Here is a 27,378-nt window from a genome sequence, read left to right as displayed (position 1 = left end):
GTGGTTTCTTAAATACTTCATCTTTACCATTTCTGTGTTCAGAAACTCTGGAGACAGTTTATGGACAGAAACTTAATTTAAAGGGGACAATAAACACTAAATTAAAAAGATGCACAAGCATTCTAAATTTTAACCATATCACATTCCCATGCTTTTATCTTTAGTAATTTGGACACAACTGCCCGTGGCATAATTTCACCTTTTTCTTACAGCTACTGCAAATGAATGCCTTTCCCTAACCTACTAAAAGCCCTACCACCTTTGTTAAGTAACAGGTATCCCCAATATCATCACGCCTCTTCCTGTGCTTAACTGAAGTCTTCATGTAGCACAAGTATGAAAGCCACTAGATACCCAGGCTCAAGTTGCATTAGCACCATCAAGTGAGTCCCATCTAAATGAACCATCACAATACTAAAGAGTGAAACTTCTCTGTGGCCACAGCACACATAGACTGCACATCAATGGAAAAACACCAAGTAGAGCTGGGCAGTGGTGGCACTCTGGAGGCAGAGGCAGGCAAATCTCTGAGTTTGAGGCCAGCCTGGGCTACAGAGCAAGTTCAGGACAGCTAGGGTTACACAGAGAAACCTTGTCTTAAAAGACGAAACAATACAAAATATAAAAAAAAAAAAAAAAAACAAATAAAGAGATAAACGAACAAAATAAAACAAAAACCCACCAAGCAGGATCAAAAGTACTAAACTATAGGTTACTGCCTATTTTTTATTAAAATTCAGTTTATGGTCTATGATTAATTACACTATTATGCATAACCAAAGAAAAAGATTTCAAAAGTAACTAATAATGTCTATAGTAGAAAAAAAGGTGGGAATTTTACTTTTAATAATGGTGGCTCATTTTTAAATAAATTGTGGAGTAGGTTTTCTTTATTGTATGGATAAAAATAAATCCTGAGAGATGGACCAGGCCAAATATTTTTAATATATATAAATACAATTAAAGCCTATAAAATACTTGTAATTTTGAAGTAAACTTGAATTTTTAATTAAGTAGTTATCATTTCTGCTTAAAGAAGGATATCTGTCTTTATATATATATTCAGACAATAATTCTAGCTATGCTAAGGAATGAATGTAGGGAAATGTGCAGGGTAAATCAATAGTAATAGTAATTGTATAATACAGTGGTTCTCAACCTGTGGGTTAAAGTCCCGTGTGGGGGTGGGGGGGGTGGAACAACATTTCATGGGGGCCACATATCAGATATTCAACATATCTATTTGCATTATGATTCATAACAGTAGTAAAATTACAGTTATGAAGTAACAATGAAATAATTTTACAGTTAAGGGTCATGCTATTTTACGATAGAAAGTTAAGAAGGATCCTTAAGTGATTAAGGTTTTCCAGGTTGGATAAACACTACTCATTTTCTTAGGGCTACCAAATATTAGTAACACATGCTATTGATATAATACAAAAGCTACCACCCGAAGTCTACAACAGAGCTTTGATTGGCACACTGAAATGAAATCTTTTGGAAGTACTTCCTTGGGGTTAGCACATAAAAGCTGTGGTTCAGAGCAAGCTGTTGACAGCCAAACTTGCAGTGTATGAGAGTCAGTCATGAAGGGATCTTGAAGTTATAAGGGCTGTTTAGTGGTTAGGGGGATTCCTGAGTGTGCAAATGTGTGGATCCCTGATTCTTGTTCCTTCTCTTTGGCTTTTTTTTTTTTTTTTTTTTTTTTTTTTTTTTTTTTGAGACAGGGTTTCTCTGTATAGCCCTGGCTGTCTTTTTCTTCTGTTTGTCTGTCTTGTCCAGCTCTGATGTGATGGCTTATATTTTATCTTATATTTTATTATCATCTCTTAGAAACCTTATTTTTTCCTGATGAGAGATAGAAGGGGAATGGATCTATATGGAGAGGAGGAGGAGGGAAGGGAGGGAAACTGTAATCTAGATATATTATGTGAGAAAAGAACCTACTTTCAATAAAAGAAAAACTTAGATTGTTTTATGTTGTCATACTAAAGTTAAAAAGGCATGTCAGGGTCAACAGCAAAGGACAGATTACTCTAGGTATTCTGGAGACTGAGGCAAGAGATCTTTTGAATCCAGGAGTCCAAGACCTACTTGGGTCACATAGGAAGTTAAGTGATTAACTGGAGTCAAGGAGGAAGAATGGGATGATGTGTATTAATAAAAGGGTTAAGACTGCATTATTCAATGGTCCATGTGTTGCCTGCTTGGTCACAAGTTAATGTGCTAATGGAAGGAGCTAGAACAGACCCTAGGAAATATTAGGACACTAGCCTCCCCTCTTCTTCCTTTTAATTCCTGGCTGCCTTGAGCTCAACAGCTTTGCTTCACCAGAAATGCTAGTGCCGTGAATCCTTGCCATGAGATCAACAGCAATGAGTCTAACCCTCCATGGACTACACCCTCTTAACCTGTAAGCCAAAAATAAACCTTTCCTTATTTTAGGCTGATTAGCTTAAGCGTTTCTTTTAGTAACAGAAATACGATAAAAGTTATATAAGCCGAACAACAAAGGCCTCAAATATAAAGCAAACCTGGTTACAACTTTTTGTTTGGTATCAAAGATTGAACCCTGAGCCACACGTATACATCTTCTATTACTGAACAATACCCTGTGTTTCTGTATCAGATTGAATGTAGACTGTCTACAAAGAACAGATGGCAACATTGAAAACCAGCTAGATAATAACCATGTATCAATATTACACCCAAGATCAAAATATAAATATATATATTTTATTCCAACGCATGTGGAACTTTCTCTAGGAAAGACTATGCATTATGTTACAAAAGCAGCATTAATTAATTTAAATAATTTCAATCATATGAAGGTTCTTCTCTTATCACAAAGAAGTGAAAATTGAAGGGGGAAAAAAAGACAGCGCTGAAAAAAAAACCCTGAAATTTCACAAAAAATGTGGAAATTCAACCACTGAGTCAAAGGGAAAACAAAACAAAACAAAACACAGACAATAGAGAAAATAAAAGACAACACCTCAAATGCATGAAATACAATAATCTCTTATGGGCAGAGATCCATCGTGGTAACTGTCTAACCAGAAGAGAAAAATCTCAAACAAACACTTTTATTTCACCTCCTATGTAATTTTTAAAAAAGGAGCAATGTAAACCTAAATCTAGTACAACAAAGGAAACAATAAAGAGCAGAACAGAGATAAATCAAATTCAGAACACACAAGCAAAGTCAATGGAACCGAAATGTTCTGGTTCTTCGTAATGAGTAAGAAAATAGGGGAAGCATTAGCTAGAGTAATAAGGAGAAAAGGGAAGACACAGAATCAAAACACTCAAAGGGCGTCCTTTACTAGTAGCAACTGAACTGACAGAAACGATGCATAACCTACCAAAATGAGCAGATTCCTAGACTCCCATCAAGTGAATACTGATACTTTGTTTCCCCAGCTTTTTCTGGTGTTTATTCTGTATTTTTAAGTCAGTCTGACAAATTGTCAGGAAGAATTTTCAAGTAAGAACTTTAACCACCATGGGTCATCTGAAGTTCTACATGAAGCAGAAGTAAGATGATCTCTCCTGCAGGCTTACTAGGGAAGCAGTCACAGATACTCTGATTTTCCTTTAATCTGTGTAGCTATGAAGATTTGGCAGTCAATGAGCCCTTTTGCAAACTTAAAACCTCATGAAGCTACCTATTTACCAATATGTTGGAAATCTAGCCCTCTGTGCTTCTTAATAAAGAAAGTATTATTATTCCTTTTCATTCCACTATCTTTTCTTATAATCCATAATCATTCAGGGTATCTGTCCACCTCTGAAACTTCAGTTCAAAATTGATCTTACCCTAAAGACCAAGAAGCAATAAAAACTACAATTCAAATATGTAGGCGCTTTCATCTTGGCAAGTTACTTGTTACACCACTAGACAGGCTCTTCTTGCATTTAGTTTTCCTAACAACAACTAAGAAGAGTGATGCCTGACACGGTCCAGGGTCAGCACTCATCATCATCACCGTGTAACTAAAACTGACATGGCTGCTAGCAGAGTCCAGACCAGCAAGAGAACACAACCAATATGCCATCCTAACACAGCCTTCTGCCTAATCAAGCCTTGAGGAGAGCCTCGGGCAAAACAGGTGCATACTCCAAATTACAACAACAAACTTACTTTGGACACTACTTCAAACCCATTTTAATTTGATTTACTATGTAAGCACATCTAAGTAAAACAATTAAGGAAACTGCTTTCCTACTAACAAGAAATACGTCTCAACCATTCTAAAAATGCATCCAGATATGGACCTTGTCTATGAAACTACCGTTAATACTGCTCAGGAGATGAAGGTCTGTATTTCCTGAATGGTTTCTTTACCTTGTAAATAGTCATTCGATGCTGAGCAATTGTAGTTAGTTTCTCTAGAAGGCCTCGTAATCTCTCCTGTGTTGCATGGGAGATCAAGTTCACAGCATCCGAGTTAAGTTCTGTAATGTCATGCTTTTTACCTGTAGAAGCAGAGAAAATCCATTACATGTTTTAGTAGTGGCTTATAATTGAAATAATTAGCACAGCAGGTATTCAGTTCCCCCTGGAAGTCATACCCATTATGAATAAAGGTTTGGAGATTATGATTTTCCTGGTAAAGTCACAACTTCAAAGATCTTAGGCATTACATTAATAAAACCTAGCCTGGAGCCTCAGAAAATATAGACATTGTTTCCCTTAGCCTCTACAATCATTCTCCTTGCAAGGTCATTTATAGGACAAAGTTAATAGGAACACAAATCAAGTTTAGTGTTCAGGGAGGAAAATGGTAACTGCAGAAATTAGTGCTATATTCTGTTAATTTTATTAATTAAAAAAAATGGAAAGTCACATTTTACCCTGTTTGACACTGTTAATAATTCATAGACATTTATTTCAGTGAACTGAAATTATAAATCTGTTAATTCCGTGTCTATAAAACATACCTATATACTTCTTGTCTGTTGCCAATTATATTTTGCACTACTTATGTTTTCATAAATTTACCTGTTAAATTACAAGCTGAAATATGCTCAAAACCTCATCATTTCATTATCAAATTTAATAACTTCTTTATTTTATGAACAAATTGCTTTTTCCTGGTCGTAATAAGAAAGAAAGTTTTAGGGAAAAATTAAATGTCAAACACAAGAGCAGTAGCTCTCTTACAAGCAATCATATCAGTGTTTAAACTCTTTCTTAGGAGCAATATACCTGGCTGCCTCAGTAGATATGCAAATCTAAACCCACAGGCAGTAAGTAATCTAAGGTAGCTGTATTTTTAAAGTCCCTGTGTATATGTGTCTGTGTTTGCCTAGGTGTGTGTTGTACATGCAGGAATGTATATTCACAAGTGTGTAACGTACTAAGGATCTAGTTCTCATATTTGCAGAGAAGTGTTTTATCCACTGAGCCACTCTGTGGTTGTTTTAACAAACACACACACACACACACACACACACCTATGTATATCTTCATGTAATTTAAAAGTAGTGTTTGATTTTTGTATGCTAATTTATATAATACAAACTCATATTCTCAAAGACTGAACTACAGTAAAAGCATAATTTAAATTACAACTCAAATACACTTTGACATTACCACACAGTAAATTTAAATTTTAATTTGAAATGTAGTTCATAGTAAACTAAATAGGAAGAAAATTTAAAATTATCCAACTTCTTTTAAACTAAGCCTTGAATCATTAATCATTTCCAAATTCAGACTAAAATAAAGGGAAAAGAAAAACCTACTACAAAGACACAGGTCATTAAAATGTTCAGCATAAACAATTAGCTGGGTCTTATAAACAAGGAACAGTAAAATTTCAAAACAATCAATGGTTAAAATTATACCCCCAACTGGGTTGAAGAGATGACTTAGTAGGAGTCATTCACTGCTTTTCCAGAGGACCTCAATTCGATTCCTAGCACCAGTGTCGGTGGCTCATAACATGTAACTCTAGCTCAGGGGATCAATGCTTCTGGCCTCCATGTGCACCAGAACTCACATGCAAGCACAGACACACATATATACAAATCTAAAAAATATACATAAATTACAACTAGACATAGGGCAAGGCAGCCCAGTTACTTCATGATTCATCTTTTAAAAAATAAGCACTTAAAATTAGCGCTTGGGGTAAGAGTTTTTAAAATAATAACTATATTTAAAAGAACCAAATAAAAAACCAGAAGTAATTTTTCTATTTAAAATCTATACTGTTATAGAAGGCTCTGGGTTTGATTCTCAGAACAACAAATTTAAAAATAATAATAACTGGTTTCTTTTTTAAAACCTGTGATATTTAAGTACTGGTAATGAACAAGTGTTAATAATTCCTGATGGTATGCAATGGCCAATGTTCAAAAATATCTTCACTAATTTAGAAACAAATCTGAGATCACAAGTGAAAACTATAGATTAATCCCCACTTTTAGTATGTTTTAAATAAAGCCAACATAATTAAGGAGGTCTAGTTAGTGCTTGCCTGCTTCCTACTGACTTTAGTGTATGTATGCTTGCAATTTAACTTAGGAAACTAGAGGAAAAATGAAGACTACTGACATTTAATCTAACCTTCACACAAGAAAACATATTAAAAAATTCTTTCAGAAAATGTATAATTTCTATTGTTTTAAAAAAATGTTTTATTGATTCTTTGTGAGTTTCATATCATGTACTCCTCTCCCCGTCCCTTCTTATCCACACTCTGCTCTTGCAACAACCCCATTCCTGAAAGGGAAAATTAAAAATAAACATCTCAGGTGCAGGGCCTGTTTTCTCTCCTAATTACCAAAGGTGGGTATGGGGAGAGGGCATCTCTCCCTAGCCCACATCGCCTCTTAGCAGCCGAGTGTGAGGCTAGCTCTCCAGTGCTCATGCTCTTGGGGATTTTATAATCAGGGCCAGGTCAGCCGTGCTACCTAGGTGAGCTGTAGAATGTGTCCTACAGATTGCTGGCTATATCTGGTGATAAACAGGGCCAGCTTTCCCACTTTCAAGAAGAAGGTCAAAGTAGATCACATAAAGAGAGCTGTCCAAGGATCACCAAGAAGGTCCTGAACAAAAATCCTGAAGAACATCCAGATCTGACTTCTCTATTCCAGAACAGTGTCAAAAATTACGAGTCACTGAAGCCTTCACAGCTATGATATTTTGTTATGGAAGCCAGGGTCCAATAAGAAACAGTCCTGCACATTTGTTTATATGATTTTCATGTTTGCTTTTGGTCAGCAGCTGTGTCACAAAGTGGCCCTATCACCTAGACATATATGGGAAAATGTTATTGACTATCTTAATCTGTCTTCAAACCTTAAGAAAATGATCATACAGGGATCAATATCTGGCTCAGTAGTTAGGAACACTGACAGAGGATGCAGACTGAGTTCCAAACACTCACACTGTGAAGTTCACAGTCACCTGTAATCCAACTCTAAGGGAACTCTACACATCTGGACACTGCAGGCACTTCACAGTGATATTTAAACCCATACACAGGACACATATACATAGCATTAAAAGTAATAGTTAATATTTTTTAAAACTGAAAACAATAATTTAATAAAGATTTTAATCAAACTAGAATAAAATGTGGAAGGGGAAAGAATTGAACCACTGGTCTGGATTACATGCACTACAGACGAGATGATGGTGGTTTTTCTCAATAGAGGCTCCTCTTCCCATGTAACTCCACCTTGTGTCAAGCTGACAACAAACTCATGAGGAGAAACTACTATTAACTGCTCACTAAAAAGAGATAAGATAGCCTTAAAGTGTTCAACATATCATACATAAAATATTCATTGTCAGCTGGGCAGTGGTGGTGCACACCTTTAATCCCAGCACTTGGAAGGCAGAGGCAGACAGATTTCTGAGTTCGAGGCCAGCCTGGTCTACAGGACAGCCAGGGCTACACAGAGAAACCATGGCTTGAAAACAAAACAAAACAAAACAACAAAAAACAAAAACAAAAACAAAACAAAACAGAAACAAAAAACAAAAACGAAATACATTGTTGATTATGAAGTAGATCAAATATGGTACAATTCATACAAAATCTCCAATCTTGTCTATTGTTACATTTAACATGAGGTCTTATAGTCTTTCACAAGTTGAAATCTGTTTCCAAATAATGAGTACATTATCTTCCATTTTCTTTTTCTTTCTTTTTTTAAGGCTTCAAATGTAATTTAATAAGGTGAAGCTTCATTACTGCTCCATTTCTCAGAAAACTTTTCAAATAGAAAGTTATCATCAGTAACAAATCACAGTACACCAATAAAAACACACAGGGTAGCTATTTAAGATAGGCAAGACTAAGAGCTGCTGTCAGATCTTCACCACACAGCAACCCTGTTCCCAAGATTGTACTAGACCTATCAAGAAGAGCTGTGAACAGCAACATCAGAGACACAAAAGTATAGTCCTACCCAAGAAAAAGATGGAGGTAAGGTAACACAAGATTCTTTTAAGATATACTAAAATGAAAACCTCTAAAAGAAAATGTCTTCCTTAGGACACGAAGGGGTCCTATATGAGATAGAACAGAACTGTATGTATGCTGTAACCTCCATGGACATTTGTCTGAATTCTCACCTGGGAGTGGAAGAATGGGGCTAGGTCATTGAGGATGTTTATGTTTTGTGGTATATATGGCAGTGTCTCTGGGGTTGATGGGAATAAAGATGAGAAAGTAATTAAAACGTATTGGGGAGGGGGGGATGATCAAGATTAATGGAGCTCTGAGTCCATGTTCCCATGGTTCTCCAGGCCCTCAACAATCAATATACTTCAGGAATGCACCATACAGACTTGATAAAGCACTATACCACATACTTTGTTAAATACCACCCCTCCCTTGCCCCTTTGCCTTCAAGCATACTTCCTAGAGTAGCACAAGCAGGGAAGACCTATCTATTGGGGAGAACCCCTAACACTTTTCCAGGGTAGAATTCTGGCTAATCCAAAAAGGGCCCTTCTTTTAAGGGCTGCAAGAAACTAGACAATGCAACTTTATCTAATATCGAAGGTGTTTATCTGGAGCAAATTCAGCTCCTGGAGCTGGATGGTTGAACGCAGGAGTTCTACCAAGTGCTCCAATTCCTTCCATTGTAGCAGCTTGGCTGAAATGTTCAGTTGTTGGTGGGGTCAATCCAATGGTTCCATTTGGCATCATAGTGGCAGGTCCTGGAGGAGCTGGAGTACCAGGTGGCACAGGAGCAGGGGGCATGGCACCTCTATTGCTTATGCCCATAGCACCTCCCATAGCCATTTGGTCCATCCGTATCTCTCATTCAGGGTAGGTTCCCTTGAATCCTTCCTGCTGTAGATGCAGCATCATTTCCTCTTTTTGTTATTAGATATTTTCTTCATTTACATTTCAAATACTATACCAAAAGTCCCCTATACCCTCCGCCTGCCCTGCTCCCCTACCCACCCACTCCCACTTCCTGGCCCTGGCATTCCCCTGTACTAGGGGATATGATCTTCGTAAGACGAAGGGCCTCTCCTCCCATTGATGGCCAACTAGGCCATCCTCTGCTACATAGGCATCTAGAGACACAGTTCTGGGGGGTATTGGTTAGTTCATATTGTTGACCCTCCTATAGGATTGCAGACCCCTTTAGCTCCTTGGTTACTTTCTCTAGCTTCTTCATTAGGAACACATTCTATTGTGTTCCATCCAATAGATGACTATGAGCATCCACTTCTGTATTTGCCAGGCACAGGCATAGCCTCTCAAGAGACAGCTATATCAGGGTCCTGTCAGCAAAATCTTGCTGGCATATGCAATAGTGTCTGCATTCAGTGGTTGTATATGGGATGGATCCCCGGGTGGGGCAGTCTCTGGATGGTCCTTTCTTCTATCTCAGCTCTAAACTTTGTCTCTGTAACTCCTTCCATGGGTATTTTGTTTCCCATTCTAACAAGGAGTGACGTATCCACACTTTGGTCTTCCTTCTTGTTGGGTTTCATTTGTTTTGCAAACTGTATCTTGGGTAGTCTAAGCTTCTGGGCTAATATCTGCTTATCAGTCAGGGCATACCATGTGTGTTCTTTTGTGATTGGGTTACCTCACTCAGGATGACATCCTCCAGATGCATCCATTTGTCTAAGAATTTCATAAATTCGCTGTTTTTAATTGCTGAGTAGTACTCCATTGTGTAATTGTACCACATTTTCTGTATTCATTCCTCTGTTGAGGGACATCTGGGTTCTTTCCAGCTTCTGGCTATTATAAATAAGGCTGCTATGAACAAAGTGGAGCATGTGTCCTTATTTCAAGTTGGAACATCTTCTGGGCATCATTTCCTCTTTTCGTCACGGTTCTAACTGCTTGTCTTTCTGAACCTTTTGGTTATGCAGCTCCTCCATTCTCTGAAGCTCTTCTCGACTGCTCATCAAATCCTGACTCATTAGCATAACCTGGTGCTCATGGCGTGCTGGCTCCATTTCCAGCTTCTCACAAGCATCCTTGAAGTTCCAGTCCACTATGTTTCTCCATCTCAATGAGTGCCTTCCAGTGCATAGCATACTCATGCTCAAAGGACCCAGGTTGTGCAAATCTGGGTGGCTGTTCCCTCCTCTTGTGAAATTGCTGGCTTCTTATAGCCAGCTTCTCTGGAAGTCCCTCGTCATCATCTAACTGGTCCATAGGCTCCACAATCACAGGCCAAGGAAATGTGGTTAGCGATAAAAAGCCTTCACTCATCTGTCCGGACCTTTCTGAGCAGCTGGCTTCTCTGAGAACTTAACAACGCCTTACCCCGAGGGCCTTCCTTGGTCATCCACAATGACCTGACCAAACACAAAAGGCTTCTTCCAGCAGTTCACTGGACACGTACTGAGGAAGGTTGCAGACTGTAAGGGATGCACTGTGCCAGGCAAAGAGCACTTGAAGCTGCTTTCCAAGGAGGAGCATATTGTCCAGCTCCACTCTGGCAACTTCCACTAGTGTTCGTGTTTCCAAGCAAATAAAACCAAAGCTTTTATCCTTATGAATGAAAATTTCACCTGCTTTTCCATTATTTCTCCTCCTCAGTGATGTCTGGGGGAAGAGACATCACAAAGAGACAGCTATGTTATGTAAAGGTCTTTTCTCCTGGTTTCCTGAAATTCTTCAGGTTAATAGTCAAGCCTTCATTCTGGCCTGCTGGCCATTTGCAGTTATTGGTGGGGGTGGCTGTTGCTACTGCTGATGATGCTGGTGCTGCTGATGGTGATGCTGATGATGCTTCCTTGGAGTATGATTCTGCTTCTCCAAGTTAAAGGCTTTATTGCTCTGCATTTTTGTACCCTTGACTTGGATTTGAACACAGCAAAGTGTCTGCTCAGTGTCTCCCAGTTCTAACCCCTACTGCCTCTGCCCACAGTTCTTTGCTCAGAGTAAGGGCAAAGTTGCACGGCCTCCCACGTCCCAAGAAAAGACCATTCAACGCATCTTCCATTTTCTATCATTCATTCATTGCAGCCACCTAAAAACCACCCTGCACCTAGAGAAAAATCTTAGTATTCTAGCTCAGCTTTCTTCTACAATAAAAGTAAAATTAAATTTTCAGGTTGATACAAGGAGAAAAATTGATTTTTATTAAGTATTCCTATAATTTATGAACACAATATCTAACATAAACTTTTATTTGTACACATACATATCTAAGGACCAACAAGAAGTAAGATTTTAAAAATAAGTACATATTAAATATTTGTGTAAAATGTATCTCTATTACTGTCGTAAAAATGAATTATTAATTTATATTATCTACCCAGAAACAAAAGGTTGTTGTAATGATTTTTTAAATAAAATGCTTTACTCTGTAATATTCAAGAAATTAACAATATTTCTAGAGCCTTATGTAAGCTTTAGAGTCCCAGGCCATCTCTTTAAATAATATTTCTCCTCAACCAACATTCCTACTGGGTGAAGAATCATGCTCCTACACTTACCAATGTCTAAAATTCTCTTCTGTAGCGCTCCAATGACGAGGAATGGCTCTTCTTTACATGACTGAAGAAGTGTGCCAACAAAGTCAGAATGTGCTAAGATGCAGGCATTTTCCTCATCAAGGTTGACCTCTGCCATGAAAGTCACATCATTGATGTCATCTTCACCTCTAAAAAGAGAGAAAGTTATATTTCTGGGTAGGGTGTGTGTGTGTATGTGTCTGTGTGTCTGTGTGCACGCGCCAGGAGAAGCAGGAGTAAAAGGTCATCATTGGCTAGAGCCAGTTCAAGGTCACTCTGATGCACAGAAAAAACAAAACAAACAAAACCAAATCATTCTTATAAATAACATTATTTTATTAAGTTTACCCAATGAAGTGAATTTAAGAACACCCATCTTTCACCTTAAGCTTTTAAAATTAAACTGACACCACTAAGCACAAGAGTACACTTCCTGAAAGAGAAATCAGACCCTGCTGTGTGGCACAGAGCTTATCTTTTCCTGTGTGGTAAGTGAGACTTACCAAGAAGGAATTGAGCCATCCACAAATCCTCTACAATGAAAGGCAAGGAAATGAAAACCGACTATTTGCTTTCATCCAGGATTGTTAAAAGCCCCTCAGATTTCCCATGTGCACTCCACTATTCCTCTTAGTACTGGCAGAAACACTCGGTCACAAAAAGTCCTATCATATAAAGTTCCTTGAGAAACTAGCTATTCTGGTATCTATTTTTAAAATTAATTTTGTTTTTATGATTCTGATTTTTTACATGCTTCCTCTTACCAAATGAATATATTAAAACATACCCTCAAGCAATGGACCTATTGGCAAAATATTAAAAAATTCTCTACATGAACATACATACATACATACATAAAAAAAAACCCATGAAGTAGGTTTAGGATCCTTGCTTTACAGCAGCAAAGTTAATCTCATAGGATCGCTATTTGGCTGTAGTACTAATATGAAGATGGGTACTTAAAAGAAGTGAGGAAATATAGTATAATTCCCTCTGATCATCCTTCCCACCATATGTAGTAACAGTCTAGTTGTTCATGATTCACATACTAATACACAGAAGTTTGATATTTTATATTAAAAAGTATCCCATAAAAAGATAGGCAAATGGCATATCACAAACTCTGTGTCAAACAGATATAAATTATACATCCTCCCATGATGATAGAACATCATGTAAATATAATTAAGTGTGCAGAGAACAAATTATAATTATCAAACACTTAAGAAGTGAAAACCCCTAATGTCCACCTTTAAAAAGCAGCACAGTAAAGGGAAGGGAGGAGAAAATCCCCACGAACACACAGAAATTAGCCCAATGAAAGAAAGGTGCCAGACACAAGCCTAAAGCAAAAAAAAAGAACGATGGCTTTATTATCATGCAGTCCAGAAACAGCTCAACATTTACAGGTGTGTCTATACTAAAGAAAAAATAACAAATATCTACTAATGAAACATTCATAATAAAATAAATTCCATCTATTAAGTGTACAAAGTTCTTATTGGCTCTAAAAATCAACTTCCAACTGATATAAATCAAGTGGTATATCCAGATTTAAATATTTAAAGGCAAAGTATAAAAATGGTAGAAATAATTACCTAAACAAGGACTACACTCTTAAAAAAAATTCTTTTAAAAAGGCCTAAGTAAATATTTCAAAATTGACAGTGTCCCTGGGTACTAGATGAAGAATAAGTAGGAGTGCTGAGTTTCAGTTTCAGTACCATAGAGTAACTACAGAAGATAGTAACTGACTACATGTTGTAAAAACAAAACAAGGTCTTCAATGTTTCCATCAAAGAGATGGCCATTGTTTGCAATAGAATATATCACTCTGATTTGAACATTATACAATGTATGTATGTACGTATCTATTAAAACATAACACAGTATCCAGATTATAGATTGAGTCCTAATTTTCTGAGGAACCACCATACAGATTTTCAAAATGGTTGTTTAAGTTTGCATTCCCGCCATCACCTGAGAAGTGTTCCTTGCTCCACATCTTTGTCAGCATGAGTTGTTACTTATGTTTTTGAACTTAACCACTGATATACCTCATGGTATAGCTATACCATTCCTGGGCATATATTTGAAGGATGTCCCATCTACCACAAGGACACTTGCTTGGTTGTGCTCATAGAAGCTTTATTTTTAATAGCCAGAAACTGGAAACAATCTAGATGTTCCTCAACCAAAGAATGAGCAAAGAAAATGTGGTATATTTACACACAATGGAGTATTACTCAGCTGTTAAAAACCACAGACTCAAAAAGGCTAAAAAAACAAGAAGGGCTCAAGGTGGGTACACATGGACCTCCCTAGGAAAGGGAAATAAAATAGGTTTCACAGGTTTCCACCTGTGAAAGGTGGGGGACAGGTGGGGTCAGCCTGGAGATCATACTCCTTACAGGTAACTTTGATAGATTTAGGAGTGTGTGTAATAAGAGTCCATTATTTTGAGACAGTACGATGTCAGGGCTATGTGGGGAGGACTGGAAGGAGGTAAATTATATATTGTAATTTCAAAAAAATTAAAATAATAAATAAATTAAAAGTTTATGCAGCTGGAGAGATGACTCTGGGGTTAAGAGCACTTGCTGCTTTTGAAACGTAAAACTATCTCTGACTGTAGGGATTTGAACACCTCAGTGAACACTGTACACATGTGCTACATGTATTTAGATATAGGCAAAACACTCACGATGTAAGAAAATAACTCTTTAAAAATAAATACATAAGTAAAAGTTATGACACAGAAACAATTAAGAGTGAGTGCTCATGAATGAGATTTGTTTGCAGAACCCTGTAAATAGCATCTTTCTTTTCTGTTAAGAGTTCCTACATAGTTCCTATCGAGAACTCAAATCGGCTTTAGAGATCAGTTCTAGGCCTATGTATTAAAAGTTCAAATACCAGTACTAGAATTTAATTTAAAGATAAGCTCTTTCTGATAAGTAAATGGGAAATTAACTACCAAATAATTACTACTTCTTGCAACCTAACCACAATTCAACAGAAGCAGAGAGAACCTCTACTGATGGAGGACAAAAAAAAGAGTAAATCAAAGGGGCAGACAGTAGGAAAGCAAAGGCACCATGGGAAGAAAGAAAGCAAGAAAGCATAGGAAAAAGACAAAGCTATCATGTCCAGAAATGTTTGTGATCCTGTTTTAGCTTTATTTCATTTAAAAGGAAAAAAGTGAAAGCCACTTTAAGCAAGGCTTCCGGTGTAGTGCAGGGACTTATGAATGGATGTATTGTGTGAAATGGACTCTCATTCTAATGACACGTAGAAAAGAAACGGAGTACTTAGTAGAAAGCCTTCAAGAGTCTATGGAGGACCACATTACGCAAGAGTCGGTAGAGCACCGCATCACACACACTAGGTACCACCCACTCATCATGTAGTCTGTCTTCTGAAACTCATCTCATTAGTTTGCTTTTCATAAAGTCTAACTACTTCTTAATGTCTACTTGCTTATATTTTTCTATTGTTAAGTTCTGCATTAGACTAATTCTTCTGAAGGGGATAGAATTATATTCCTATCCTAATCCTGTTGAAATAAGGACCCTAGTTTTTCACTTCCTCTCTCTTCTATCATTATCAGCAGCTCCTCCCGCTTTTTTCCTCTGCTTAGGGTGTTGCCTTCTTGTCTAATCTTCAATTTGCCTTGATCTCTTATTTTTTAACCATCAAAGACCAATCTATAAGCTAGATTAACTTTAAATACTGATTTTTAAAACATCTGGCAAGCACTACCAACTGAGCCATGTCATATCCGGCCCTGATTTATTCCTGAAAATGCACACCTGCATAATATGAACCATATTTAGAAATTTGAGGTAGACAACAAGGTTGCAGACTCTACCCTAACAGTTTGTAAGACAACTGTGGTAAGTATCACTCTTCCAGTTTCTAATTACCAGTCATCCCATATAAAAAATGAAAATAAAATTAGATAGATATATCAAGTGTTATTGAATGAAAGTCATATGAAAAGCTAAAACTGTATTAGAAACTAAGCATGAATATTATTTTTGAAGAATCAAATAAAAAGCCTATCATGTTAAATAACTTTAAATGTAAGCAATATAAAATTTAAAAATGAGTTAAAAAAAGAATCACTGTCATCCTCTCTTCTCATAAAACCTCCCTAACTAAACCCCAGGCATGTTCACTTTGAGTCTCTAACTTTCACTTCACTGATACTATGTAACACCCTGAATGAATAGATTTTGAAATTCTTTTCTTCAGATTACATTTGAGAGCTGTAGGTACTTATTAAACTATGGTGAATAACAGAAAAACTTTAAAACATTTTAAAAACATATTCCAGTAATTGATCTTCAGTCCAGGTATGCCATTCTGGATAAGCCTAGAATACAAACATTTGCAAGTTTTCTAGATAGTTCTGAAATTGCTGACTTATATTCTACTGGCAAATGTTAAGGTGCTTTCAAAAGTACCCATTAGTCTTTTCTTGTCTTTGTACTTCTCACTTACATTAGTTCTGCTAAGACACCCGTTGCATGAATCACAACAGTATTACTGACATCTTTGATTCTCCTTGGGGATAGGCGTGACCAATAAACCTAACTCCAGGCCTCAGAGCTTTTAACCTTTGCTCACCAATAAGGTTTTCATCAATTTATTATATGTTTAAGTACAAAAGTAATTTCCCTGAATATTGCTTACTATGTCTGCAATATAAATTACATTAGTAAATTGCCATGTGCTGTCTGTACTAGCTGGAAAGTATAAACTCTGAAAGCAAAATGGGACTCCTAATCTCAGACTCAAGCATAGTTAATACCAGTGTGCTCAAGACCGTTTGCTGGGGCAGGTTGACCTCCTCCATTTGTGACAGGAAGAAAGATGCACTAAGGTATTAAAAACACTGAACCCTTGAGAACAGCTGGAAGATAAAATATTTCTAATGGAGGTATTAATTGGTTATCTAATGTTATAAAAATCCCTTCGGTGGAATGAATAGCTGGAAGTTTATTCAAGGAGAAAGTCTGCTCTGCCTAGACTCTCAATTGGTTACTCTCGTAAGACTGTCCCTAGTCATTTCTGCTGGAGGCTGTAAACATCTCATTTGATGACGGCATTTAGCTGCTACTTATTATTTGTTCTTTTAATTGCTACATAACAATAAACTCACTCAAAATCAAAAAGTATGAAAACTGCAGAGAATTTTCTCTACAGAATAATATTTAACAGCTTTGAAAGACTTCATGGTGTCATTTCTAAGACACTATATGTAGTTTCCTGTGTGGCATGTCAGGCATTTAGCTGCCATCTTTTATTTGGATTTTAACACTGTGCCTCATCTATTGTGGGCCTAGCTAACATGAATGTATCTTCTCTATATATATTAGCTCAAAGATGGGAGAGTTTGGTTTGGCTACCAGACATCTTTTTGTCTCTTTTTAAAAATCACTATCCTAAAATGATTAAACATGTATTAGCAGCACATAAGCAATACATATGATTGATGTATTTGTATGCACAACACACAAAACAAGATGCATGTTTAAAGGTAAACACAATCTAAAATATATTAAAGAACTTAATTCCCTTTGCAATATGAAAAAAACTGAGTATCAAATTTAGAAGTAATACAACATATGAAATAACATTATTAACTTGTTTGAGATGAAACCTGAATCTCTGGTGCCCTCTGGTGTTTTAAACACTATACAACTTCTAATATTCATCCCAGATACACCAAGAAGCTAAATACAAAATGGTACTTTCTAGTAAAAAAGTCACAAATTCAGAACAAAAGTTTAGATTAACCAGGTATCTCTCAACAACAACAAAGCAGACATAAATATTATGAATCCAATCTAGTTTAGTCAAGTCGGCCTAACATATTACTGTTCTTTCTTACTTAAATAAGACATTAAGGGCATGTTTTTAGTTTCATTTGGACCAGTAATATTGTTTCAAAGAAAAAAAAACCTCTATATACATTTCTTAATACACTATAATATGTGTAAGATTACATAGGACCCAAATTACCAAAAAGTATTTATTAGAATATTTTAGTGCAAAAGTTAAAGACACCTAATTAAAAAAAAAAGATACCAAAAAATAAACACTATATAAAATTCATCCTTTTCAACAAATGGTACTAAAAAAACCCTGAATATCCACATATAGAAGAATGAAAGTAGATCCTTTACAGAAAATGTGGCACATTTACACAATGGAATATTACTCAGCAATTAAAAAACAATGGCTTCATGAAATTCTTAGGCAAATGGATGCATCTGGAAGATGTCATCCTGAGTGAGGTAACCCAATCACAAAAGAACACACATGGTATGCCCTCACTGATAAGCAGATATTAGCCCAGAAACTTAGAATATCCAAGATACAATTTGCAAAAACATGAAACTCAAGAAGGAAGACCAAAGTGAGGATACGTCACTCCTTCTTAGAATGGGAAACAAAATACCCATGGAAGGAGTTACAGAGACAAAGTTTAGAGCTAAGATAGAAGAAAGGACCATCCAGAGACTGCCCCACCCAGGGATCCATCCCATATACAACCACTGAATGCAGACACTATTGCATATGCCAGTAAGATTTTGCTGAAAGGACTCTGATATAGCTGTCTTGTGTGAGGCTATGCCAGTGTCTGGCAAACACAGAAGTGGATACTCACAGTCATCTATTGGATGGAACACGGGGCCCCCAATGGAGGAGCTAGAGAAAGTACCCAAGGAGCTGAAGGGATCTGAAACCCTATAGGTGGAACAACAATATGAACTAACCAGTACCCCTAGAGCTCGTGTCTCTAGCTGCATATGTAGCAGAAGATGGCCTAGTCGGCCATCAATGGGAAGAAGAGAGGTTCCTTGGTCTTGCAAACTTTATATGCCCCAGTACAGGGGAATGCCAGGACCAAAAAGTGGGAGTGGGTGGGTAGGGGAGCAGGGCAGGGGGAGGGTATAGGGAACTTTTGGAATAGCATTTGAAATGTAAATTAAGAAAATAATAAAAATTTGGAAAAAAAAAAAGAAAGTAGATCCTTATCTCTTACCCTCTAAAAAAATGAACTGAATCAAAAAAAGAAATAGATCAAACACCTTAATGCAAGACTTGAAATCCTGGAGAAAATGTGGTACATCTATCTACACAATGGAATACTATCCAGCTTTTAAAAACAAAGACATAATGAAATTTGCAGGCAAATGGGTAGAACTTGAGAATACCACAGAAACTGAACCACCACCCAAAGAGCATGAAGGGATTGGACATAAGCCCCCCAAACACATTTATAGCAGATGTACAGCTTGGTCTTCATGTGGATCCCCTATCAACTGGAGCTGGGATTATCTTGGACTCTGTTGCCTGCCACTGGATACCCTTCCCCAACCTGGACTGCTTAGTTGGATCTCAGTAGGAAAGGATGTCCTTAGTCCTGCTGGGTTGGGTGGTACAGGGGAAGGAGGTATGGAGGGGGGGGGTGGGATGTAGGGGGGGAGTTGGCAGAGGGGGAAGGCTTCCCCCTCTGAGAAGAAGGGAGTGGGGTAAATGGAGAGAGGGATTTGTAGACTTCTAAACAGGTTTTCAAAATGCATTGAAAAAAGCATGTACAATTTGTGTCTGCTATTTATAAATTATACTCAGTAAAATACTGTTAGAAATTTTAATTTTTAACTTCATTTAATGTATATGGTTGTTTTGCCCACATTATGTCTGTGAGTTGCATGTATGTCTGGTGCCATGGAAGCCAAAGAAGGCACTAGACCCATTAGAAATGAAGTTACAAAAGGCTATGAACTGCCAAGTGGGTGCAGGAATCAAGCCAGGGCTATCTCTTATTAGAATGTTTTAAAGGCATTCAAGTCTGTTTGTTTGGACATTATTCTTTACCATCTTTTTTCCCTGAAACTTTATTTCCATGTATCAGACCAAGTTTTAACTACTGACTTTCTTTACCTGAAGCATGTTGGTCCATTCTCTTTTATTTTATTGCTCTGAATAGAAGATGTTTGAGCTTGAAGCGACAAAAGTTTATTTCCAGGCAGAGTAATTTGCTTTATGATGGAAGCTGTAAAAACAAAACAAGAAAAAAAAAGTAGAATACCTCTTCCCCAAAAAAGGCAATCATATCACATTAGGAAAAATTCAGTAAATATTCAGTAAATATGAATAACCAAAAAATGTCTTAAGCTGCCCAGAACTATGATTAATTTAAATAGGCTAATGAATGTAAACCCTGCAAAAGAAATCAGCTTATAAACATCTCTCAATTATATTTTTATATAGTCTCAAACTGTCTTTAGAATTAGCATAATTATAAAAACATCATGCTTGAAAGGTAAATGTTGATCATATTTCATTTATATTGGTTTATTTTTAACACATATTTCCTGCTACAATGTTTTAAATAATAATACAATACTTTTAGCAATTGTTTATTTCAAAACAATATACATGGCTAAAATGTAATGTTTATGGAAATGTAACAGATTTTCTAGTCTTCTCTTGATTTTTCTTGTCCTAACACAACAGGTGCAAGCCCTGCCATGCTCCAGATGCACTGGGTGAAGCTAGGATACCAGCGTGTACATGGAGGAAACTTACTAGCAGGCATCACAGCATTCACTGGTGTCTTCTGCCCACAGTTCTGAGTGCTCAATGGTGAGGAATGGGAAATGGAGGTCACATGATTCACCCTGCTTCCTGAAGGCTGCTGTACAACCTGAAATAATGAGAACTCATTATGTCACTCAAGGAAGCATGCTTTAGCAATGGACAGAGCTTCTATTTCTAATAGATTTGTTTTATTTAGCTATATATACCTCTTGCTAGCACAATAAGAATGCCTATGTACATTTTTAATTTTTTTATTTTATTAAGATAAAATTTCTAGGATGGCCTCTGAGTAATGGGGATCCTCCTGCCTCAGTTTCCCAAATGCTAGGGTTTGTGTGTATACTACCACACCCAGTTTAATTTGTATGTAGCAAATTATCTTGTTCAAAAGTTAATTTATAAATATATATATGACATATTAAATATTTTCTACATCAGAATTCAAATTTAAGAAAATAATTATATACATATTATGTTTATTTCTTAATTTACCATAGAAAATTTCAAACACATGCAAAATCAAAGAGAACATAATGACCCATCTATACCACTGCCTGGACTAAGCAATGATCAAGTCTTACACAATCATGTTTCACCTAAGCCTTTACTCACGTTCCAATTATTTAAAACAAATCTAAGAAATTTTTATCCATAATATTTCAAAATATATCTACCAAAGATAAAGACTTTACCTACTACTTTTATAAAAGTGTTATTCTAAACCCATCACAAAGTGCTGTTCTCTCAAATAATAGTTACAGGAATACAGTAACAGTTGGGGATAAAGAAAGAGAAATTAAAGTGCTAACAAGATAATTACTTTTAGCTTCAAAGAAAAGACAGAAAAAGCAGAGTATCATATTATCATTTCAAAGAAATGCAGTCATCATGTATTTGGGCCAGCTACTGATAGGGAGATAATTAAAAGTTCTTAAATTTCTCTGTGTTTATTATAAAGAGTGATGATCTGCCCAAGAGACATACTTCTGAGTAAAAATTTATAAAAAATTTTTGTCTGTAATAAAAATGTACAAATCCAGTGTGTTCAACTAAATACATATCTCAAGCAAGGCATGGGAGCAGTTGGGAGGCAAGAAGGTCTGTGAGTTCCTAGGCTGCACAGCAAAGTTCCAGGCCTGCCAGCACAATGGAGTAAGTAAGTCCTGTCTCAAAAAAATGATGAAGTAACAAGATATGCAAAGCATTTTAGTGTCTCCTTAGAGAATAAACATAAAATAAACTAATTCTATTGCTATCACTCTTGGATAATAGAAATCTCCTAGCAAGGGAATTATAAGTTGGAATAATTCGACTGCCATCATTCTTCAGTAAGAGGAAAGTTGTGTGAGTGCTGGTTTTGTTTTTAAGACAGTCTCAAACTATAGAGCTTAGGTGGATTTAAACCTGTGATCCTTCTGCTTCAGCCGAGTAACTAGGACTGCAAGCCTGAACCATAAAGTCAGGGCAGAAAAGAACTCTTGCAGAAGTACTACATGTCACGGAAGCAGAGACCATGCATATTCTGAAGCATTGGGGCTCGGCTGTAAAGTTCATGAGGTAATACACCTTTGTGCATTCAGAAAGGAAACTCCGTAATTTTGCCTTTTCTTCCTATAATTTTGTTTTTCCATCTCCAAAAAATATTCATATTCAGTTTTCTCTCCAAAATTATTTGACTTTCTTGGGAGTCAAAAAAAAGAGGCCAGGGATTTTTAATGAACTTCCTCATTCCTGAATTTTGTTTGCAAATGCTGTGGATTTGTGTAATTTTACTTTTAATTTAATCTGGTAAAACTGATTATAGAAATTTAAATTTTAAAAATGAACTAACTAAAATTAAAATTTTTGTGTTCCGAATGAAATTAGTTTTGCTAACAGAAATTAAAAGTGACCTTTTTTTAAATGAATAAAACAGTTTTCATACAAACAGGTAAAAGAAAACTTTTAAGCATCAAATTGAAGGACTAGGAAGGAGTTAGATTCCCCGTTAGGCAGACAGACAGAGAGGCTATGGCTATGCAATAAAGATGATAAACTTCTAAGTGGCTGGCTTCTTCTCTCCTCAGAGGCTCCAGGGAGATGCACTGGCTCAAAGCAGGACAAGATACACAGCAGTTGTGAACCAATCAGCCATCCTGTTCTTCTTCCACTGACAACACTATTATTACAGAGGAAGGCTCTTCAGAGAATTACAAGCCTCAGCCCTGGAGAAGAAACTGGGTTTCCAGCTTCCAGAGCTGACCTCTGCTTTGCAGGAAGTCTTTTTCTGTGTGTCTGTGATGTGTGTATCCTTAGCCTCAGTAGAAGCCTGTCTTCAACTGCTGACTCTAACTGCTCCTACCTGTGCTGAGCTCTCTCTCTGATTGCCCGTTTCACTGGAGTTTCCCTGTCTTCCAATCATTTAACGGAGAAAATGAGCTGGACCAAAACCCACAGACAAAAGCCACCTGATTGTTTCTATAGAAAAAAGTTAAGGGTAAAATAGTAAGCTTAGTATTTAGGTTGAGCATATAATTACTATATAAAAAATGATAAAGAGGCAGTAAGATTAGCCATTTATAAAAAAATTGAATTCTTACAAAAATTTCCAGAACTACCAAGTACATTCACATTTCAAATATTTAGTAAAAAATAGAAAGCTTACACCTAAAAAAAAAAAAAAACCTGAACAATTTTAGTTCGTAGAACCCCTGAATATAATAAACAATAGTCAACAAGGGGAAAAAGGTAGAATTTAAAGAAAAGAGAACATTCAGTAATAAATCTACTTTTTAAAGTAATGGTGGTCAAAATATAAAATTTCATAAATTAATATAAATTGAAACCAGGGAATGGTAGTTTGGAAGAATTCTTACTTGAAGTTTAATTAGAAATCTTATTCAAAAGCCTAAAGATACAAAATTCTCCAAAACTGCCAGGCATGGTGGCGCACTCCTTTAATCCCAGCACTCAGGAGGTAGAGGCAGGCGGATTTCTGAGTTCCAGGCCAGCCTGGTCTACAGAGTGAGTTCCAGGACAGCCAGGGCTACACAGAGAAACCCTGTCTCGAAAAAAGAAAAAAAAAAAAATCTCCAAAATTATATTAACCAAAAATAAATATTAAAAAAATCTTAAGCTCATAATTATCATAATATCATTATTATTGGCTGACTACAGAGCAAAATCTAAAGGATTCCATTGGTGCTAAGTTTATTAAAGAAAAGTAGTCTTTAGGGAAGGCTCATCTCAGAAAGGCCCTACTGTAAGCAGATGCTCTCTTCCTTAAAGCTAGACTCCAAAACAGATTATCAGGTCTGACAAGCTACCCACTGCTCATGAATGAAAAAGGAAAGAAAGGAATGCCAATAAGGCATGTGATGAGGAATGGCTGAGTGGAACTCCAGGGCCCAAATAGCAGTGAGCACAGGTCATGCAGGAGTTCTTGGAATACATGCCTAAGTTAGAGACTGGTAGAGTTTCAGAAGACCGAGAGTATAGTCTCCTTTAGCCACTCCACTTTAGAGGTTCTGATTGAAGTCCCATGGTGTAATTTGCAGGTACGTGATCTGATTAGTGAGAAGCCAAGCTCTTTTCAAAGCCAGATCCTCTTAAACCATTTTTCCAGATCCCATGAGGTAATTATGCTCTATTCTCCTCTTGATGTGAGAGCTGCAAAGAGACTGATCTAATCTTACTCAGACTTTTAGCAAATGTAAGTAAGAAATCATAAACAATTGACTTTGTATCATACTCTGTCAAATTGTGTCTATATAGTTTTAATGATGTTGAGATTATATTTTAAGGCAGTGCCTGGCAAGACAATGCCCTGAATTAGATAAAGTTATCATTCACCAAAAATAGAACTATTAAAGTAAGCTATAAAAATTCTATACCTGACAGCCAGGTGCATATTCTTCATAACATATCCTTTTCAAAATGAGTAGCTTGACCACAGATAGGAGCCAATGTGGAGATTTTTGTTTTTAAATGGCCACTCTTGGGAATATACCCAAGATGCCCTACCATGCCACAGGGGCATGTGTTCCACTATGTTCATAGCGGCCTTATTTGTAATAGCCAGAAGCTAGAGACAACCCAGATGTCCCTTGACAGAGTGGATATAGAAAATGCGGTTCATTTACACAGTGACATACTACTCAGCTATTAAGAACAAGGACATCTTGAGTTTTGCAGGCAAATGGATATAAGTAGAAAATATCATCCTGAGTGAGGACTCAGACACAAAAGGACATGCATAGTGAGTATGTACTCACTAGTAAGTGGATATTAGCAAAGAGAAAAAAAGAAGAAGAAAGGAAAGAAAGAAAAGTACAGAATACCCAAGATACAACCCACAGAACTCAAACATGTCAACAAGCTGAAGGGCCCAAGTCAGGATTCCTCAGTGCCACTTAGGAGGGAGAAGAAAGCAATCCCAAGTGGGGAAGAAGGGAGGGACCTGGGAGGAAAAGTGGAGGTGGGGCAGACCTGATCTGGTATTGGGTGAGGGAAAAGGGACTGCAGCCCTGAGGGCCAGCAAAAAGAATGGAAACAGGCAACCTCAGGAGGTAAGAGGTTGGGGGAACCCTCTAGAATGCACCAAAGACCTGGGAGGAGAGAGACTCTCAGAACTCAAAAGGAGGGACCTTAGATGAAACGCAGGACAGAAGGGAGAGGGAACTTATAGAGCCCTCCTCCAACAGGAAGACAGGACATCAAGTGAGGGTGGGGGTTGCCATCCCACAGTCAAACCTCTCACCCATAATTGTTCTTATCTGAAAGAACTGCAGGGATGCAAATGGGAGAGGAGCTTGAGGAAAAGTGGGATCCAGCCCAAGGGGAGATTCCATGGCCTGACACTATTACTGAGGCTATGGAGTGCTCACAAAAAGGGACCTATCCTGAATGACTACACTCTAGAAGACCCAACAAGCAGCTGAAAGAGTCGGATGCAGATATCTGCACCCAACCAATGGACAGAAGCTGCTGACCCCTGTGGCTGAATTAGGGAATGCTGAAAGAAGCTGAGGAGGAAGATAACCCTGTAGAAGGGCCAGTAGTCTCAATTAACCTGGACTCCCCCCGAGATCTCTCAAACACTGGACCACTAACCAGGCAGCATACAGCAACTGATATGAGACCTCCAACACACATACTGCAGAGGACTGCTGGGTCTGAGTTCAGTCAGAGATGATGCACTTAACCCTTAAGAGACTGGAGGCCCAGGGAGTTTAGAGGTCTGGTTGGGTGAAGAGTGGGAGACAGGGGGGTGGAGAGTTGTGGGATGTGGAACAGTCAGAAGGGGGGGGGGCAAAATCTGGAATGTAAAAGAATAAATAAATAAATGACCAAAAATTACCAATTTTTCAAAAGTGAACTTTTGAAAGCATGTCGTAGCTCAGTCTGGAGCCTTATGATTCTAATTGTTGTAAGTAAACGTTATACAATGAATTTACAGTGTAGTTTTACTATATGTCCTACTGTGGGTTTTTTTCTACTTAACAAGTGTGAGGGGGAAAACATTTTAAGGTTTACCATTAGATTTTCTGTTACTTTTTCTGTGATTCTAATGATTTCCAGTGAATAGTATGTCAAACCTCCAAGAGGTACATGCTGTCAAGATATCCTCACCAGCAGTTTCTGCTTTAGGACACTCTAGAAAACTGGAAGTTTTTTCCAAAAGGATAAGCTAATGGACTACCCCTAGATAGGTCACTTAGTATGTGTGTCACTTAGTTTTCTCTTGCCTTTTCTTCATCAGAAAAATTAGCTTTAAATTCATAACTCATCAATGATATACTTTTCCTAAAAATCTATGCAGGTGACAAAGTATTATCTCAGCTCATGGACATTTATACTTGAGCCAATTAATAGGATTAGCACCGACTAAGAACTAATAATGGCTAATGGAGAAGATTCTAATCCTGCTCAGCTCTACCAAAGACAGTGCTTTTCCTGGAACAGTTCCTCAAATTCTTTGGTTCTCAATCCCATTGCCCAGAACAATATTGAAGAATCACTGATTTTGAGAATGTTTCATGTTTGGTGGTGGCACATATCTTTTATACCAGGACTCTGGATGCAGAGGCAGTTGGATCTCTGAGTTGCTGCTAGCTTGATGTGCATAGTGAGTTCCAGGACAAGCAGAGCTATACAGTGAGAACCTATTCCCTGTCCTTCTCAAAAAGAATATTTCTTAACCTGGTTTAACTTCAGGTATCCTGTAAAATCCTGCCCTAACCTATCCACTGCTCCACCTGAAATTCAAATGGAGAGTGTTAAGGGTAAGAAGATGAGAGTTCTCTAATTAGACTGCCTTTCAATTGGGTCACCTTCAGTGCCTGAAGCTGCCTTAGAAGACTATCATGTACAGATGCTGCCTCTGCCTCGTCACACAGTATGAATAGGAAGCATACACAAAACAAATAGTGTAAACTCAACCAAGAAATCCAAAACACACCATATCTGACACAAAAGTTTATAAAAGAGAACAGCAATCAAACAATCAAAAGAGCAGCAAGCTGTGATAAGAACTTCACTTAGAAAAGTGATTTTAAATTAACGTACCATGTAGTATCTGGGTCAACAATATATTCATAGTCTGCAAAGAAAGTGTCTTTTCCTGAACAAAGTAGGAAATTCTAAACAATGTCTAATCAATAAACAGCTAAAATTCCCTTCTTTTATCAAGGAATCTATTCAACCTACCAGGAATAAGAAAAAATATACTTTTATCTATTCACTTCACACACTCTCTCTCTTACTTAGCATTTTTCTTAAAATATTAGAAGCAAAAAGCAGTACAAGAGTCACAC

At 37.2% G+C, this 27,378-nt stretch overlaps 1 protein-coding gene and 1 pseudogene across 1 annotated transcript in view; both read right to left on the bottom strand.

Moving 5' to 3' along the window:
• The window catches only part of Taf4b (TATA-box binding protein associated factor 4b), a 118,999-nt gene that overhangs the window by 63,471 nt on the left and 28,150 nt on the right, over nucleotides 1–27,378 (bottom strand). The window contains exons 8-11 of the mRNA XM_021150590.2: nucleotides 20,573–20,690; nucleotides 19,925–20,036; nucleotides 11,948–12,114; nucleotides 4,352–4,482 (exon numbers count right to left, since the gene is read on the bottom strand). Coding sequence (XP_021006249.1) covers nucleotides 4,352–4,482; nucleotides 11,948–12,114; nucleotides 19,925–20,036; nucleotides 20,573–20,690 — 528 coding nt within the window. The remainder of the gene's footprint in view (nucleotides 1–4,351; nucleotides 4,483–11,947; nucleotides 12,115–19,924; nucleotides 20,037–20,572; nucleotides 20,691–27,378) is intronic.
• Nucleotides 9,021–11,327, bottom strand: LOC110284727 (annotated as a pseudogene).

The sequence above is a fragment of the Mus caroli genome, chromosome 18, assembly GCF_900094665.2.
Source record: "Mus caroli chromosome 18, CAROLI_EIJ_v1.1, whole genome shotgun sequence".
NCBI classification, from domain to species: domain Eukaryota; kingdom Metazoa; phylum Chordata; class Mammalia; order Rodentia; family Muridae; genus Mus; species Mus caroli.
Note: the sequence above shows the minus strand (reverse complement) of the source record. Positions and strands in the feature narration are given on the sequence as shown.